The following is a 15,712-nucleotide window of genomic DNA, read 5'->3' as shown; positions in this document are numbered from 1 at the left end:
GTGGTTTGGGGCCTGGTTTTTTCTCTCTGATTATTATTTGACTTTTATTTAGTTGTCTTTAGGTGCCAGGCCTGTACCACAGGAACCTGGTCAGATTTACACCTTTTCAGTGAGCCACATAGGAGGGGGAAAAGTGCATGAGTTAAACCTGAAAGGTGAAAAATGTTACTTTATCATTTCAAGAGCTCAGGCTTCTGCACTGATGGAATTGTGTTCTCTGTAAAGGCAGTCCCCCCTCAGAGCCAGTTAGCCATTATAAAATAACCTCTGATATCCCATTTTTCCCTTACTGCACTCAAAACAACTTAAACCAGCTACTTCAGCCTTTTCATTTAACACTTCTTGTTCCTGCAATGGGATTTGTGGTTCACTCTGATGGTACCTTGCCCCTGGAATCAGGTAGGATGTCATTCTCAGACTCTTGGGCAGGAGTTGCAGCTCAGCTGTGCTGTAAAGAAGGTTCTATAGCAAATCAAATTGTTCATTCTCAACACACCAACCTAGAACATGATTAATGCATAGATTAAAACATTACTCTTGGTGTTACCCCTGTTAGGACACTCTACAGGCACTGGTTATTACATTCTGACCATATATGAAAATAAAGTGGCAATTTCCTCTGGATATTTTCAAAAGCAGGTTAGCCTTTGAGCATCTATTGCACTGACAAGCTTTAGGACTAAGTTTTCAAATTAGTCCAGGCTCAGCAGTGCTGGCAGTCACACTTCAGGTGTGAAGGTGTTGGCCCTTGCTCTTGGAAGCACTTTGCTAAACTTCAGCCACAGCGGGTTTGTAGATCTTTGTACATATCACAGATCACCTTTTCTTACCAATCTGCTAAATTACAATCAACAATGTACATTTTTTAGCAATTTACACTGGAAGTGGAAATTTGCATTTGCTGTTACATTCACAGAGATAACACAGTCTGTGCAGGCAGAACTGCTGCATTTGACCCTAATTGTGACCATTTGGCCATTATAGCCATAAATAATACTGCAGACTATAACAAAAACATTCAGTGCTTAGGATGACTTTGTTCTAATTGTTTAGCACAGGCTTTTAAGCAGTAGCTCACTCGTGGGATTAATGTGAATAAACCCAACTCAGGTCAGGGATGATGTTGTGTGCTACAGAACAAGGCATTTTGTATTTGCCATCTTCACCCATGTCAGCTTGGTTTAAAAAGATGGGTGAAGATATGACACGACACAAAGCAGTTTTTTGGCTTCTCTGTGGGAGTCTGGGGGCTGGATGAGCTGCAGAGCCCCCTTCCAACCTCACCCATGACCTGCAAGGTGTAGAATTGAGCAAGGTTTCATTGAGCAGCAAAAAGCAGCTCTGGTGAGCTCAGCCTTCAGCCAAGGGGAAACCCTGGTTGCCATCCCCAGGGGCAAGGAAGCAGATGGGTGCTGCTGCTGAGGAATGTGATAATCATGTGTAGAAGATGCCTGGTGGATTTCCATTGCTCAGCACTTCATTGTTCAGTCTTGTGCCTGTGCTTGATGCCAGAGTAAATTGCTTTTCTCAGTTAATATGGAGGCACAGCTTATCTGTAAGGTGGTGGGGAAATGAAAAGTTGCTGTGGTGGGAATTCTTCAGGGAGTGAAGAACTGATGATCAGGGATGATGAGCTGTTGCATACATGATTGGATCTTTTTAATCCTGGGAAAAATTCCAGGAGAAAGAAAAAAAGGGAAGAATTGCTGAAGGTCAACATAATATTAAAATAATCCTGTCAAGGTTGATCATTGCAAATGTCTTAAATATGGTGGTTCTGTAAATACATTTTTTTTGCCTTTGCTCTTTAGGAGTACAGCCTCATTTTTCCTTAGGAATGTGAACAGACAATTCCTTCAATTTTAAAAGCTGTGGTTTAATTTCACAATAACATGATGTTACTGTGATTCCTGCCTGTCCAAGTGCAGGGGATTGGATCTGTTTGGAGCCTGGGTTGTACTATTTTAAAGTCCAGAGTTAGGAGAAAATAAGAATGTAAATGTACATGTTTGGGTGTTGTCTGTTAGAGGAGGTGGATGGGAAGGGATGCAGAGCCAGGAGGGAACAGTTAAGAGTTTTCCTATCAGTTTTTTTCCAGAGATAACTCTTCTGTTTATATATAAAGTTTAGCAATAATCCACTTCTCCCTTTTTCCAAGTTGCCATACACACAACCTTTAGATGAAGCCAGGAATTTCTTTAAACAACTTTTTAGAACTGGATTGCTCCAGCAGTTTGGGATTCTTTAGGGAACTGGTTTTTGTCCAAGTTCTTAACAGTTCATTTGCTCTGTTCACCCAGATGGGTTAAACGTCTCTTATCTCTATAAACTCAAATTGTTTAGAGAAATTAAGCAGTGAGAACTGTTGAAAACTGATGATCACTGCATTTTGGGGTATCTGAGGTACTGTGGCTGTCATATCTTTGTTAGGACAGCTCTAAGCTTGCCCCTCACAGCAGGCTCATGGCCAGATACTGCTTCACCACAGCTTCTGCTCATTGGGCTGTTCTTAAGGAATTATCTTAATGTTTATTTTGGTTTTGAGGAAGGAAAGGGCTTTTACATGCACTTTCCAGGTCTTCTCTCTAATCCTGAAGACCAGGAAATGTTGTTTGGTGGTTGTTTTACTTTTTTTTTTTTTTTTTTAGTTGCTTTGTTTATTTGCTTATTCATTTATTTTACATGGACAAGTGAAATGTTTTTTGTCACAACAGTAAATGCAGCTTGTCTTGTCCAGGGCCTGGTGACATTTCCAGGGTTGTGACCATGCAAGCACACACAGGCTTGGAAGGCTTTGCTGCTCTGTGCCTGTGCATCCTTCCTTGGTGCATTTCAGCAGGAACATGGCAGCTTTCCAGATGCTACCAGGGACTTGAAACCTGTTACTGAGAGGAGCAGTTGGCAGCTTGTGTTTCACAGAAATGACCTGGCCCTGCCTGCTGCAGCTGCTGCTCAGAGAGGAGGAGGAGGCTGAGCCCAGGCTGGGGGGAGGAAGGAGCTTTGGCCCTCTGGAGGTGCTGGGTTATTATCCCAGTTCTTCAATTCTCTTCCAAAGCAAAAGCCAAGCCAGGAGCTTGCTGAGCACCCTGGAGTGGGCTCTTTGCTGCAGGGCAGGCCACAGCCTCTTTGGGCATGACCAGAGCACAGAATGTCTCCCAGTTTTCCAAAGGCTTCCTTCCCACTCATCCAGTCTCTTGTCCTCCTGGTTCCTGGATCCAGGCTTGTTCTTAACCACATTCCTGTTAAAAATGGAAAAGAGCTCTCCTATCTAACACTCACCTGTGAGCTCATTTTAATAACCCACTTCCCTTTTTAGGGTCTAAGGCCCAGCTGATGACCTGCAGCCCAGTGGGACAGTGAGTGAGGGTCATGCACACTTCAAAGGTGGGGCAGCAGCTCTTCCTCCAACCTTTGGTGCTGAATCCTAGCAATGAGAGGCTCCTTCATCTTCATCATGACCAAAAATCCCAGTCATTGTGCACACATGTAAATACCCTTCTGTTGCCTAGGATGCAACCCTCAACAGTACCATCTTACTCTTTTAAGGTGAATTGGAAAATGTAAGTTCTAGTATTGTTTGTTTTGGCATCTCAGTAATTACTCTTTCAGGAGATTGGTTATCTGACCTCAATTTCATCAATCCTCAGCAAGAAACTCAAAGCCCTGTAGTGAAGTGCCAATTCTTAAGTTATTTCTAGAAGGATTTTTAAAATCACCATAAAATGTTTACTAATATCAACAATATGAAAATTCTGGAAGTCACACAAGGAAGTGGTACAGCTACAAAAGACACAAGGGTGTTCAAAAGGCTTTCATATGAATGCAGTGATGCCAAACACCTCAGCACCATAAATTCAGCTGTAGTCACAGGAAAATGGAGAATAGAAATTTCCATTCCATTTACAGTGGTTTCATACAGGATGGAATTCATTACCAGAACCAGTCATAAGCCATTGAGTGAGTTTGCACAGCAGTATCACTCTCATCAAAATTCCTTTGCTTTCAGCTACATTTAGATAGCACTGAAATAATTACAACAGAGAAATGTGTCTTAGTTGTGCTGTGTTTGAGTGCAACCCAAGGTTAGCACTCAAAAGGATGATTGAAAGTTCACATTTACATTGGCAGTGATGATTCAGATGAGGAAGGACAGAGATCTTTGCTGTTGGCTAGCTGGAGTCTGTTCCATGCTCTTCTGGCTCAGGAGGATACAATTCATCCAAAATCAGCTCTGCAACAAAAAATAATAATGTTTCAGAAGATGATTTTTTTTCCTGCTTCATACAGTATAATTATAGCTGCTATCTGCATTTTAGAACATACTGATGGTAGAAGACTACAGCAAATAAAATTTCTGAAGGTTCCATGCAAACAGGTCTTTAGATTTGTGTTTTGTCACACAAGCTTCTCCCCTTCTTTTCTTTAATGCCTTTTTCAGGAACCCCTTCCACTATCCCAGGTTCCTCCAAGCCCCATCCAACCTGGACTTGGCCACTTCCAGGAATGGGGCAGCCACAGCTTCTCTGGGCAACCTGTGCCAGGGCCTCCCCACTGTCACAGGGAAGAATTTCTTCCTAATATCCAATCTAAACTGCCTCCAGAGGCCTGAGCAACAACCAGCTGTGGTACTTGTTAAAAGAGAAAAGTTAAATTTTTATTTCTGCAACATGGAAAAAAGCCAACATTTGACTGATTTTTACCTTCAGAGGCACTCAGTTTTTGAGTTTTTTTGAGAATGGCTCTTATGCCTGGCATGGCCTGGTCATATTGATGGAGAACTTCCAAACAGTGTTCATGGAACAGTTTATCTTTCTGAGACAGGCTGTGCAGGAGTAAAACAGCATCCCGTAAAAACTGAATAACTCGTTCCCTGTGTGCACACAAGCTGGTCTCAGATCTGATCTTCATCCACTGTCTGTGCAGCATCACAATCAGTGCCTTCACCCCCTGCAAGAGAAAAACAGTGCCTCAACACACTGTTAGCAAAAATATAGCAGCAGAAAACTCATTTCAATATGAACTTTACTGCTTAATCTCTTCAAACATTCAAATTTCAGGATATTTTCTAGCAAGCCAAAGCAAGCTTCCTAGAAGGTGGCATCCTCTAAAGTACACAACACTTCTGTTTCTCTACAGCAAAAAAATAAAAGGGGCAAAAAGCAATTTCAGCATTGAGTACTGGGAAGTTGTCAGCAGGGTAAACTGGGGGAGTGTGGTGAACATACCTCGAGGTAGCACTGACAGTCAGTGCCAGGAAATAAAACTGCTGCTCTGGAGCACCACATGCAGCGTGTCAGGAGCCTCAGTGTCTGTTACAAACACAGGCTGGGTTAGAGTGAGAGCCAACTTCTAATTCATTGCTAGTTTCAAATAGTCTTGGCATATTTTTTTTCTCCTAACAGCTGATGTCTTTTACCTTCAAAGGTGTACAAGTTTTTTTCCCTGTAACATTTCATAGACAGAGTTTGCCTTGCACAGAAACCTTCTTAACTTTCTGATGAGCGAGGCTGACAAGGTCAGGGGCCTCTAGTTCACTGCATACAAATGTTTACACTTAATAGAACAGTGGGGGTAATGGAAAGGGTTCAAAATTCTTTAAAATGAGAGAAGTAGAGCAAATAAAACCTCAAACAAGACTGTTGTCACTTCTGTCTCTACAAACAACACAAATTAGGTTTAAATGCTATTCTTTCTGTATATAACCATGACTGTTAAACAGCAAGGTAGCATTTCCATTCATTGCAAGGAATATAAATCCTAAATCACTACAGAATGCCTTTAAATGTTATAAATACAATCAAGATGAAATGCAAATCTTGCTTCTTTTTACTCTTCTATTGCTCTAAAAGTAAAATAAAGCTTAGTGCTGAACATCTGAAGCCATCCTAGGATCTCCCTTGGTTTTTTCAGTGACTTGAAAGCCTTTTATGACCAATGGTCTCTTCAAGGATAGTTACTGATTCAGTTTCAAGCAGGTCCTTTCAAAAATCAATGTAATCCCTTACTGTAAGCCCATAATTGCAGTTTTGTATTTCAGCTAGAGAAAGAACTTGTTTTCAGACAATTTGTGCACAATCCTGCTCCTCCCACTCCCCCAACTGGAAGGAGAAGGAAGGAGCACATGGACACTCAGCTGTGGTTACCTCTTGCTCCAGCTGAAGCCAAAGCATTTCAGATGCTGATTTGTCTGGTCTTGATGTTATGTACATGTAGAGTGCAAGGAGAAGGCAGGTATCTGAAACAGAGAACTTTGTTCTTTTTCCAACCAGCCACTTGTTCATGACAAAAATTCATTCTATCAGCCAAGAAAACATTTTGAGTTCTGTCCTAGGGCTCATGGTACAGGCTCAGCTTCTTGTTTTACTTCCCACATCTTCAGCAGTGCTGAGGAAATTGGTATCCCTAAAACTTATATTTGCCTTTGTGGTAATCCTGTCCTGGTGCATTCATAAGGAACTGAACAGAGATCATTTGTCATGCAGAGTACTGGAATCTCTGAGCAGTGCCATGAGCACAGATAAATTTAACTTCAAAACTCCTCAAAAGCCCCTTTTTCCTCATCAACCTTAAATACACAATCTAGAAAGTGCTTTTAAAATGGCTATCAAAAGCACTGCTTGTAGACAGACACCACAAGACAAATACTCTCCAAATCATAAGCAGAAAACAAGTTTTCAGGTCACAGAGCAGGCTTTTTGCCTTCTGGGGTTTCAGCACCTTGGAGCAAGGCCTGTTGGCATTACTGTCAGTCACGGTAACAGTTCTCTGTCTGCTGCAGTGTTTTACCTGAATGAGAACAGAGCTGAGCAGCCAGCAGGTGGTGCTGAGCAAGGGCTCCCAGGAGCCTCACAGTCAGAAGCACGGCAGGCAGAGGGGTCTCGGGCCGCAGGCAGCGCTGCAGCACCTGAGTACTCAGTAAGTGCTGGAAACTTCAAAACAAAACTGAGTTAGAAAAGGGAAGTGCAGTCCCAAGTTGGAAATACACTACTTTTTGTAGACGGTATCATCATTTGTGCCTGTTAAGCTATTCAGAACATACCCAATCTCAAATTATCTGTCATAAATACAAAGTATGCTGGAAAACATTGTTACTTTGGCAGTCACTCTGCAGTTCAGTCTGGCAGTTTTAGCTGCCAGAATGAGATCCTGTGCTTTCCTTCCTTATGCACCTCCCAGCAATCACAAAAACCCCAAGATGAATGTTACAAAGGTTCTTCACTTTCAATGGGGCAACAGCATCTGCTTCATATGAATAAATAATATATAAATAAACCTCGTTACTGATCAGGGATGATTATTACACTCATTAACAGCAAAGGAAGTAGAAAGATCCTCAGCTGCTTCTCAAATATGATCTGAAATGTGATTTCTCTCATACATAGTACAACTTCTAGTGGAAGCTGCCCAGATGAGTTTTAACAGAGAATGAAAACTGCTTAACAACAGACTCTGAAATAATTTTAAAGCTATTACTGACTTACTTTATTAATAAGTCCATAGTTGAATTTTCAGCTAATTTTACCAAAACCTTTAGGCTTTGGCTCAGGATATTGTCAGTCTGGGAACCCCTTGCAGCAGAAAAAGATAAAATCTGAAGCAGCTTTTTAAACAAAGAATGTTGAGCTCCATCAGTATTGGGAGGATCCTGTGGAGCAGCCAGCCCTCCTTGTGTCCTGCCCTCTTCTTTATTGTCACACTGATTGTCACAGAACACATTTTTGTCCATCTTGGAAATCTGTTCATCTCCAGCAGCAGAACTGTTTTCCATTTCAGCAGACAGCAACGTGTGGACAACATCCCAGCTGTAGAACACCAGATAATAAAGGATCCCCAGTGATACAAGAGTTGTTTCTTCAAGGTTCAGCCTGAAGTCCTCCTTGCCTGAGCCCGTGTTTGTGCTGGCTCTGGAAGAAGCAGTTGGGTGGGTCCCACAGGCTCCATTCCCTGGGGCATCCCCGAGCTGCTCTGCTCGGCAGAAGGCACCAAGGTGGTGCTCCAGCAAGGGCAGGAGATGCACAGCACCTGGGATCCTGCTCTGTGTGAGGGGCAGGAGCCCTCCCTGGCCTTCTGCTGGCCTTCCCTCACATAATCCTTCATCCAGAGCAATCAAGTTCAGTCCTGTTATTGCCAGTTTTTGAGCTTCTTGCAGGGATACAAGAGGAGCGATTCCTTCTTGAGTTGTCCTGCTGCTGGGGAGTTGGGTGGGTTTCCTGTCCAAACAAAAGTAAAAGGGAAATGCTTCACAAGAAAAGGCAGAGAACAGACTTGATATCTGAGTAATCCATATTATGAATTGAATAATAGAAAGGCCAGAGTACTAAGAGATGTCTGTTTTCAATATAGGAAATAAAGGGGGAAAAACATCATCCTACTCCTTGATGCCTGCATGGAAGAGTCATTTCAAAGTATTCTAGGTTTCATCACTAATAAAATAACCTATCTGAAAAGCAAAGGTATTTCAGCTATTAATTCTGTAAAGTGAAAAACTATTATAATTCATATCCAATCTTCATATTTAAAATGCTTTACCAGGAAATATAAATATATCTTGGAAGGTTGTACACCAATTGTACATTTGAACATGGTTGCACACCAATTTGAACATGGTTTATATTTTGAAGATATAAAACCAACTTTTTAATCACATCTTGAGCATTTTCTTCCCTTTTAACTCATGATCATGTTTCTGTGCTTCCCTCATTGCAATGCAAGCTGCTCACAGCTTTACTTTAGTTCTGTGCCTTCCCTGAACTGATAATTAACCTAATTTATTTTTTAAGGATGCTCTAGTGTTTAGTATCTGTGATAATCAAAGACACAGAATGATGTTCCAAATTTTGCATGAAATGGCCTAAGCACAGCATGATTTACCACAGGAATGAGCTGTCCTGCATGACCAAGTGTTTCTTAGTACAGAGAATGCCACTGTGCTGAACATGGCAGTACAGTTTACCAAAGAAAATAAAACTTACCTATCCAAAGAGTTGGGTGGCAACACAGCTCCAGACAGAGGCTCAGAGTTGTTGCTGAGAAGGTGGCAGAAACCTAGAAGTGACCCAGGGGCTATGGGCTGCTTCATCAGTGCATTCAGCAAGATAGAACCTGGAAGGATACAGATTTTCTTTGGAGAAGATTTGCCATCATCAACAACAAAAAAATCAGTATTTCAGAAGATCAGCCTTATTGTGAGAGTGCTCACAACCTCAAATTTGGTTTGGTTTTTTCACGATGAATCTTCTTTTTTAACAGGAGGATGATTTTCAGAAAAATTAATTTTAGATATTTAAATACAAACCAAGTTATATTTAGAGGTCTTTTAATTATGATCCCATATTAGCAAAATAGCTTGAGCAAAGTGATCACATATCCCAGCTGTTCTGGTGACTTGCCCTCCATTTTCTACTCCAGACACTGAAATTATGTGATGCAATTCCACTAAGACAGTACCCTAAAGAATTCTTTGAGGTGACTGCTGAAAATGCTTTACAGTGTTCTGGATTTTTTTAAAGGTACATTTTCCCTGGTTTTATTTCTGCATTGCCAGAATGATATTACCTTGTGTTTTTCGTTTGGGGACAGAGTTGTAAGAACCATTTTTTCCTGTTGCTTTGTGCTTCTTCAGGGATGAAACTTCAGGATGGGTTATCTTCCTGTCTGAAACAAACAGGGATTGGGAGAACACAGATCTGCACCCATCCTGTACACACAGCCACAGTGTTAGATAATATTTTAATTGTCTCTATATGTCACAATTACCAAGCAAACCAAGGCCAAAAGCCTTGCAGAGTTCAGAAAAAAAGTAAACAAATGTATTTTTTCAAACAAATAGGCATATTGAGTGTTGTTACCATAACAAACAATAGCAATACTAATGCTTTCAGGCTACTGCATTTTTCTTTTTGCTGGAGTTCCTACTGCCCATATTTTTAGAATGAACAGTGTAACTGACAGCAACATCTCAGATTTTTCATGTCTTTTCCAGTAAGGATTAGTTGATGATATCCACATTTCTTACTTTTATTATTTCCCATTGCTATTAAAAAACCACTACTTTTGTTTCATATTATAGCTATCTTCAAATATATGCAGATATTAATTTCCTAAAGTTTACTCAATTAATTTCAAGATAGAATTTTGTGAGAATTTCTGCCCTACATATAAAAGAGGAAATGAGTACATTGTTTCAGTTGCTTCTTTAAATACAGCTAAATATGTACCCTTTAAAATCCAATCCCCAAAAAGTTAGAACAAGAATACAAAACATTCATTAGCTGACTAACAGACCAAGAAATAGGCAAATTATTTCCTGTTCTTTATGCAATGAGAAAAGACAGATCAACAATTTGGATGTTTTAGTTCATCACATAATAAAGTTTTTTATTGCAGCCACTGGCCACTTCATCATTGCCACCTTGGCATCTGTTACTAAGGTATGAATTAAAATGATCTTCATGCAAATTTCAGTCATGGCTATTTAACTCCAGTTGGTTTAAAGTGGAAAAAGAAAACCTAACCAAAAATAACTGTGAACTGACTGCAACTGTTCAATCACAAAATACTTCTGTAATGTAGAATGTTTACATGTAACTAAAAATGTTGCAAGCTGTACATGGGTTTACCTTCTTTGTTTGAAGTCGTCAGGGCCATCAAATTTCCTGAAGAACTCGATGGCCTAGTGGATATTTCAGCATTGAAGGATTCCTTTGTAGGAAAAGATCTTCTTTCTGGCTGTGGAGAACTTCCTCCTGATTTCACTTGTACCACAAGATTCTTTTTAGGGCTAAGATAACAAAACAAAACAGTATTTCTTTTGTAATTATTTTATTAAACAACAATCTATTTTCTCTGCACTGTTTGATGTTTTAGAGTTTTAGAGATACTTCACTATAAACTCTTTGAATTTCTGTCACAGATATAAGGAAGACTCTTTTTTGAGCAAATTTCACAGATGTCATCAGACTTTTTTGTTGTATTTTTTAAAAGACCACAGAGCTAAGAGTCACATGATGAAAGAAAAGCTTTTCAATAGTTTAAACACATGTATTACAAAAATGAACACAAATTCCTTTTCCAACCCCCCTACCTCGTTGTTGGAACTGCCTGAGGGAGGTGCTTGTTTCTTTCACAGTTCTGAAGTCGAGTTCTTAATTCATTCATTTCTGCATCCTTGAACTGCAGCTCGGAGTGCAGCGACTGCACCTGAAAGGGAGTTCAGGGCACTTTCACCGGTTCAGGAGTGGTGCAAGCAGAGCAACTGAGCTACCAGGGAGCTCCAGATCACCATCTGCTTAATGGGAACTCCCAGATCTCCATTTTTAGGAATGTTAGCCCAGTTAACACTGTCTGAGAGCCAGGTGCCAGGAGTTCAGGCAGGAAGCCTTTGTGAGTGGCTAAGACAGAGCAAGTGCCATGCAGAGCACGGCTCCTGTGAGGCTGCAGAGCAGCCTCTGTCCTCCTCAGGGCTGCCCAGAGATGACTGCAACAAGAACAGCAATCTCATCAGAGCCACAGAGCCTGTTCTGTCACTTCTTCCACTCTAAAATACATTCCAATTGCAAGGTTCTCAGGGTGGCTTCAAAAAAGCATAAGTAAATGAAAATTTCTACCACCTGAATTTACTCCTTTATTTTGGCAGGGGAAACCCTCAACAAGTTCTTACAGAAGTTTTCTTCTAGGGAAGAAAATAAAAGCAAGCACTGTGCAAGTTTCACACCAATTTCACACAAATGTTCTTCCTTTGACTAAATGGTTTGGGACATGATTAACTCATAAATCAGCATCTGCACATGATCTGCAGGTAATTGACATATTTACAAACCTTTTTGGAGAACTCTTTTTCTTTTTCACTCAAAATCTGAGATTTTTGCTGCTCCAGTAGCAGGTATGATTTTTTCTGTTCTTCCATAGCATGCTCCATCTGCTGCATTGAGTCACGCAGAATTTTAATTTCTCCATTTTTAGTGAGAATTTCATCCTGCATTTCTTTCAGCTGCAAACAGAGGAATTACATTAAAGGATGGATATAGCCAAAAGTATGCATTTGCATCAGTATGTGGTTGAAAGTTAGGTGTATTTGTAATTTCTAGGGAGAAAAATGCTCCTGGTAACCCAGCTTAGAAATTCTACACATGTTGCCTCTAATATTTTTTAATTAAATCAGGCTCAGCTACTGTGTTCTTTAAAATAAATTAAAAAAATTACAAGATCATCCTTCCCCTTCCCCTTTTCTGCAATTATGTTTGGGGCTTTTTTAAAAAAAAAAAACTGTTCTAGTCACGCACATCAATAATTTATTCATTGTTTGGATGATAACAGTGATAATTTAATTATACTACTACATCCATCAGGACAGCCAGCAAGCACTCTGAGACAAGGTACCACCCCCAGACAGAATCTTGATGATATTGAGTCTCTAACACCTCCTGAGCAGCCACTACCACTCAGAGACAAGACTTTGGGGATAATACAGAACTTACTCAGAAAAGCAAGAAGAAAAGATCAGGAAGACACTTCTCTGCAACTGTAAAATTATGATTTAATGTGGTGTTCAGGTAGGAGACTCCCTGATAAAGGTGGATATAGTAGAGCTGGGAAAGATACAGAGAATGGAGGAAGGGAAACAGAGTATCTTTGCATAAATGACCACCAGAATGTAAAGTAACATAAATCACTTGAAAGCCATGTCACTTTCTCAAACCTTTTCAGTTGAACAAAACAACTCTGGCTGACAGGGCAGAGAAATTATTTGTTAGGGAACAAATAAAACTGAAAAGTTAGCATTTGCTAATCTGAAATGACCAAGAAATAAAATATTGCTCCCACTCTAGTATTACTAGAGCTGTTTCTAGTACAATGATTTTAACACACCCCTGGATTACAAAGATTAGATCACCTTGATTAGAATTAAATGCTTGGGACTGGATTTATCCCACCTTTCAGTTATTCCTATCAAAAATGGGATATTTGGAGGAGAAGGGAGGATATTGCCAACCTTGTGTTTGACTTCTTCATGCTGTGTCTGCAGCACTTCAAACTGGAATGCATCTCTCATCAGACCATCTTCTGCTCTGCTTCCTGCTGCAGGGAAAAGCCAAAATTTGAAGCACAGATGATGAATGTGCATCACTGGTGACTCAACACCAAGGTTTTGATATTTGCCATTGCATACATCTGAATATCTTAGTATTTTACTACAATTACAAACAGGTAAACTGCCTCATCCAGCCACCACAGGGACATTGCTAGTGCTTGTGCATCAATTCTTACAGCAGAAGAACCCCTGGCCCTTCAAATTTCTAATTACAGAATGATTTGGGGTGAAAGGGACCTTAAAGATCAGCTCATATCTTAAACCAGCAAGATGACCCACAGCAAAAGCAAGCATTTCTTTTGAGATAACGTCAGTTAATGCACAAACAAGTGTTCACTGAAAACTTATTCACCAGGAGAGGTGACAGATGTCAGGGTTGCTACAACATACTTAGATTATTCAAGCTCTCTAAGGTTCATTGTGAAGAAACCCCTGCTTTCGTTTCTTTCAAAGTAAAACTGAAAGTCAGCTGTTAATACAAGGCATGCTATGCATTTATTAGTGAAAATTAACAGGGGGAAAAACATCTGAAAGCCAACATGCTACCAGAATATGATATCTAAAGCATGCTGAAAGTTTAGGAAAGTCGGGTTTTTTATCTGGCAGGTTTAACATGCAGCACCCTCATCCCAGGCTGGCATTACCGACACACACCCCAGGCACGGGCTCCTGGAGCCGTGAGATCAATGCAGTGTTCCTGCTGGCATTATTATTCTCGTTATTCCTCGAATCCCAACCATCCCTGTGACACCGGGGGTACCACCGTGGGGTGCTGCTGCCCAGGGGAACAGGCAGCAGCAATTCCCGTAAGGGAACTTAGAAGAAAGATGGAGCAAGTCTATTTACAAGAGCCTGTAGTGACAGAACAAGACGGAGGGGCTTCACGGTGATGGAGATTGAGGTTGGATATTAGGAAGGAATTCTTCCCTCTGAGGGAGGTGAGGCCCTGGCACAGGTGCCCAGAGCAGCTGGGGCTGCCCCTGGATCCCCGGCAGTGCCCAAGGCCAGGCTGGACACTGGGGCTGGGAGCAGCCTGGGACAGTGGAAGGGGTCCCTGACATGGCAGGGGTGGCACTGGGTGCGCTTTGAGGTCCCTGCCAACCCAGGCCATGCCAAAGGGACACCAAACCCTTCCGCAGCCGCGGGCAGCGAGGGGCAGCCGCCGGGACACACCGACCTTGCCGCCCGGCCCGGGGCAGCTCCGGGGCTCCCCACGCGTGTCCGGCGGGCGGATCCTGCGACAGCGCCTGCGAGGCCAGGATGTCGATCTGCTCCAGGTCGTCCGCCGTGAAGTCATCGCTGTCCCCGAAGGGGTCCACGACCCCGGTCACGGCGCTCTTGGGGCGCTTGTGCGGGGGAAGGACGTTGCGGAGCGCCGGGGGGGCGGCCGCGGCCCCGCTGTCCCCGCAGAGCGCGGTGCCGCTCCGCTTGCGCGGCCCGGGCAGCGCCGCCATGGCGGGACCGGGACCCGCGGGGCCCACAAGCCGCGGGGCCGCCACAGCCACGCCCCCCCCGCGCGCCGCGCCGCCCGCCAATCACCGCCGGGCAGCTCTTCCCGCACAGCCAATGGAGTGGCGGCGGCCTCGGAGCCGGCTGTAAGCGGCCTCGTGATTGGCTGCGGGCAGCCGACACGCAAGCGCCTCGCTGATTGGGAGGGAGGGAGGCGGGAAGGATCGTGCCCTCCCCGGTGTGAGGGGGAGCCGCTGACGTCAGGCTTTCGAGCAATGACGTCAGACTGTGCGGTGACGTCACGGTGAGGATTGTCCCTCTGATGTCACACCTGGCTTCATCCCGGGCACGGTGGCGTCACACCGCAGCTGGAGTGCGGCTGTGACTCGTGCTGTGCGGCCGCAGGCACGAATGCCCTCGATAAACTGAGGTCTCTGAAAGTGTCAGGGAAGTGCGATATTTGCAAAAGTCCCAGCTAAACCCCCTCTGTTAAATTCCTGCCGTTAACCTCTCGTGTAATCGTATTTGGCCCGTTTGTAAATTGAGCGAAAAATGGAGTTTCCTGCTCTGTATAACTCAGGTGGGTGTGAGGCCACAGCTATGTTGATAAACCTGTTAAGAGGAGATGAGACCATGGTCTTGCAGCACATTTTAAAAACAGGGTTACAAATTATTTTCATTTCTACAAATCAATTTACAAATCCCTTGATGGTCTTTTAAGTGAAAACCACTGCATCGGTGTGACATATTTCCAATTCTGTTCAAGAATTCTGATTTGTTTATTTCCCCATTGCCCATTACATGCAGGGAAATTAGATTATCAGCAGAGGGTAATTTCCTTTATCCCTGCGCTGCATGAGCAGCCTGCGAGGAGCCAGAAAGTCCCAAAGAAAGCCCTGAGGGTCTTTGCTCCCAGCTGTGCTGAAATGGCAGCAGGTGATCCCAATGGGACCATCAGCTGGGATTGCTCAGCTCAGGTGCAAATAAAAGGGGTGGTTTCAGATGGAAACTGCACTTGCAGTACTTTAAGTTTTGAGGTATTGCCTGAAGGTTTTATTTTTGTTTCTCCAAGAAGTTGTTTATCAATTATGTGCGAAACTGGGGAAATTATGATGGGTTTGATGCTCTGAATACTAAAGGTGCCATTATTTATGCTTGGAATTATTGCCTTTC

At 42.6% G+C, this 15,712-nt stretch overlaps 1 protein-coding gene across 3 annotated transcripts; it reads right to left on the bottom strand.

Annotated features, from left to right (window-relative positions):
* Nucleotides 1–3,703: 3,703 nt before the first annotated feature.
* Nucleotides 3,704–14,548, bottom strand: ATRIP (ATR interacting protein). Of its 3 annotated transcripts, none has more exons than XM_036390764.1 (13): nt 14,268–14,548; nt 12,992–13,077; nt 11,819–11,989; nt 11,084–11,199; nt 10,620–10,780; nt 9,556–9,654; nt 8,973–9,102; nt 7,482–8,210; nt 6,787–6,929; nt 6,144–6,235; nt 5,226–5,309; nt 4,701–4,947; nt 3,704–4,231 (listed from the first exon to the last, which is right to left on the bottom strand). In XM_036390764.1, the coding sequence occupies exons 1-13, from the start codon at nt 14,542–14,544 to the stop codon at nt 4,170–4,172; spliced, it is 2,397 nt and encodes a 798-aa protein (XP_036246657.1). In that variant the 5' UTR covers nt 14,545–14,548; the 3' UTR covers nt 3,704–4,169. The 3 variants fall into 3 exon arrangements, with proteins under 3 accessions (XP_036246657.1, XP_036246658.1, XP_036246659.1); XM_036390765.1 differs by having other exon boundaries at nt 12,992–13,074; XM_036390766.1 differs by lacking the exons at nt 3,704–4,231; nt 6,144–6,235 and having other exon boundaries at nt 4,845–4,947.
* Nucleotides 14,549–15,712: the final 1,164 nt, after the last annotated feature.

Source organism: Molothrus ater, chromosome 11 (genome assembly GCF_012460135.2).
Source record: "Molothrus ater isolate BHLD 08-10-18 breed brown headed cowbird chromosome 11, BPBGC_Mater_1.1, whole genome shotgun sequence".
Taxonomy (NCBI): Eukaryota; Metazoa; Chordata; class Aves; order Passeriformes; family Icteridae; genus Molothrus; species Molothrus ater.
The sequence above is the reverse complement of the archived record's forward strand: the minus strand, read 5'-3'. Positions and strand labels throughout refer to the sequence as shown.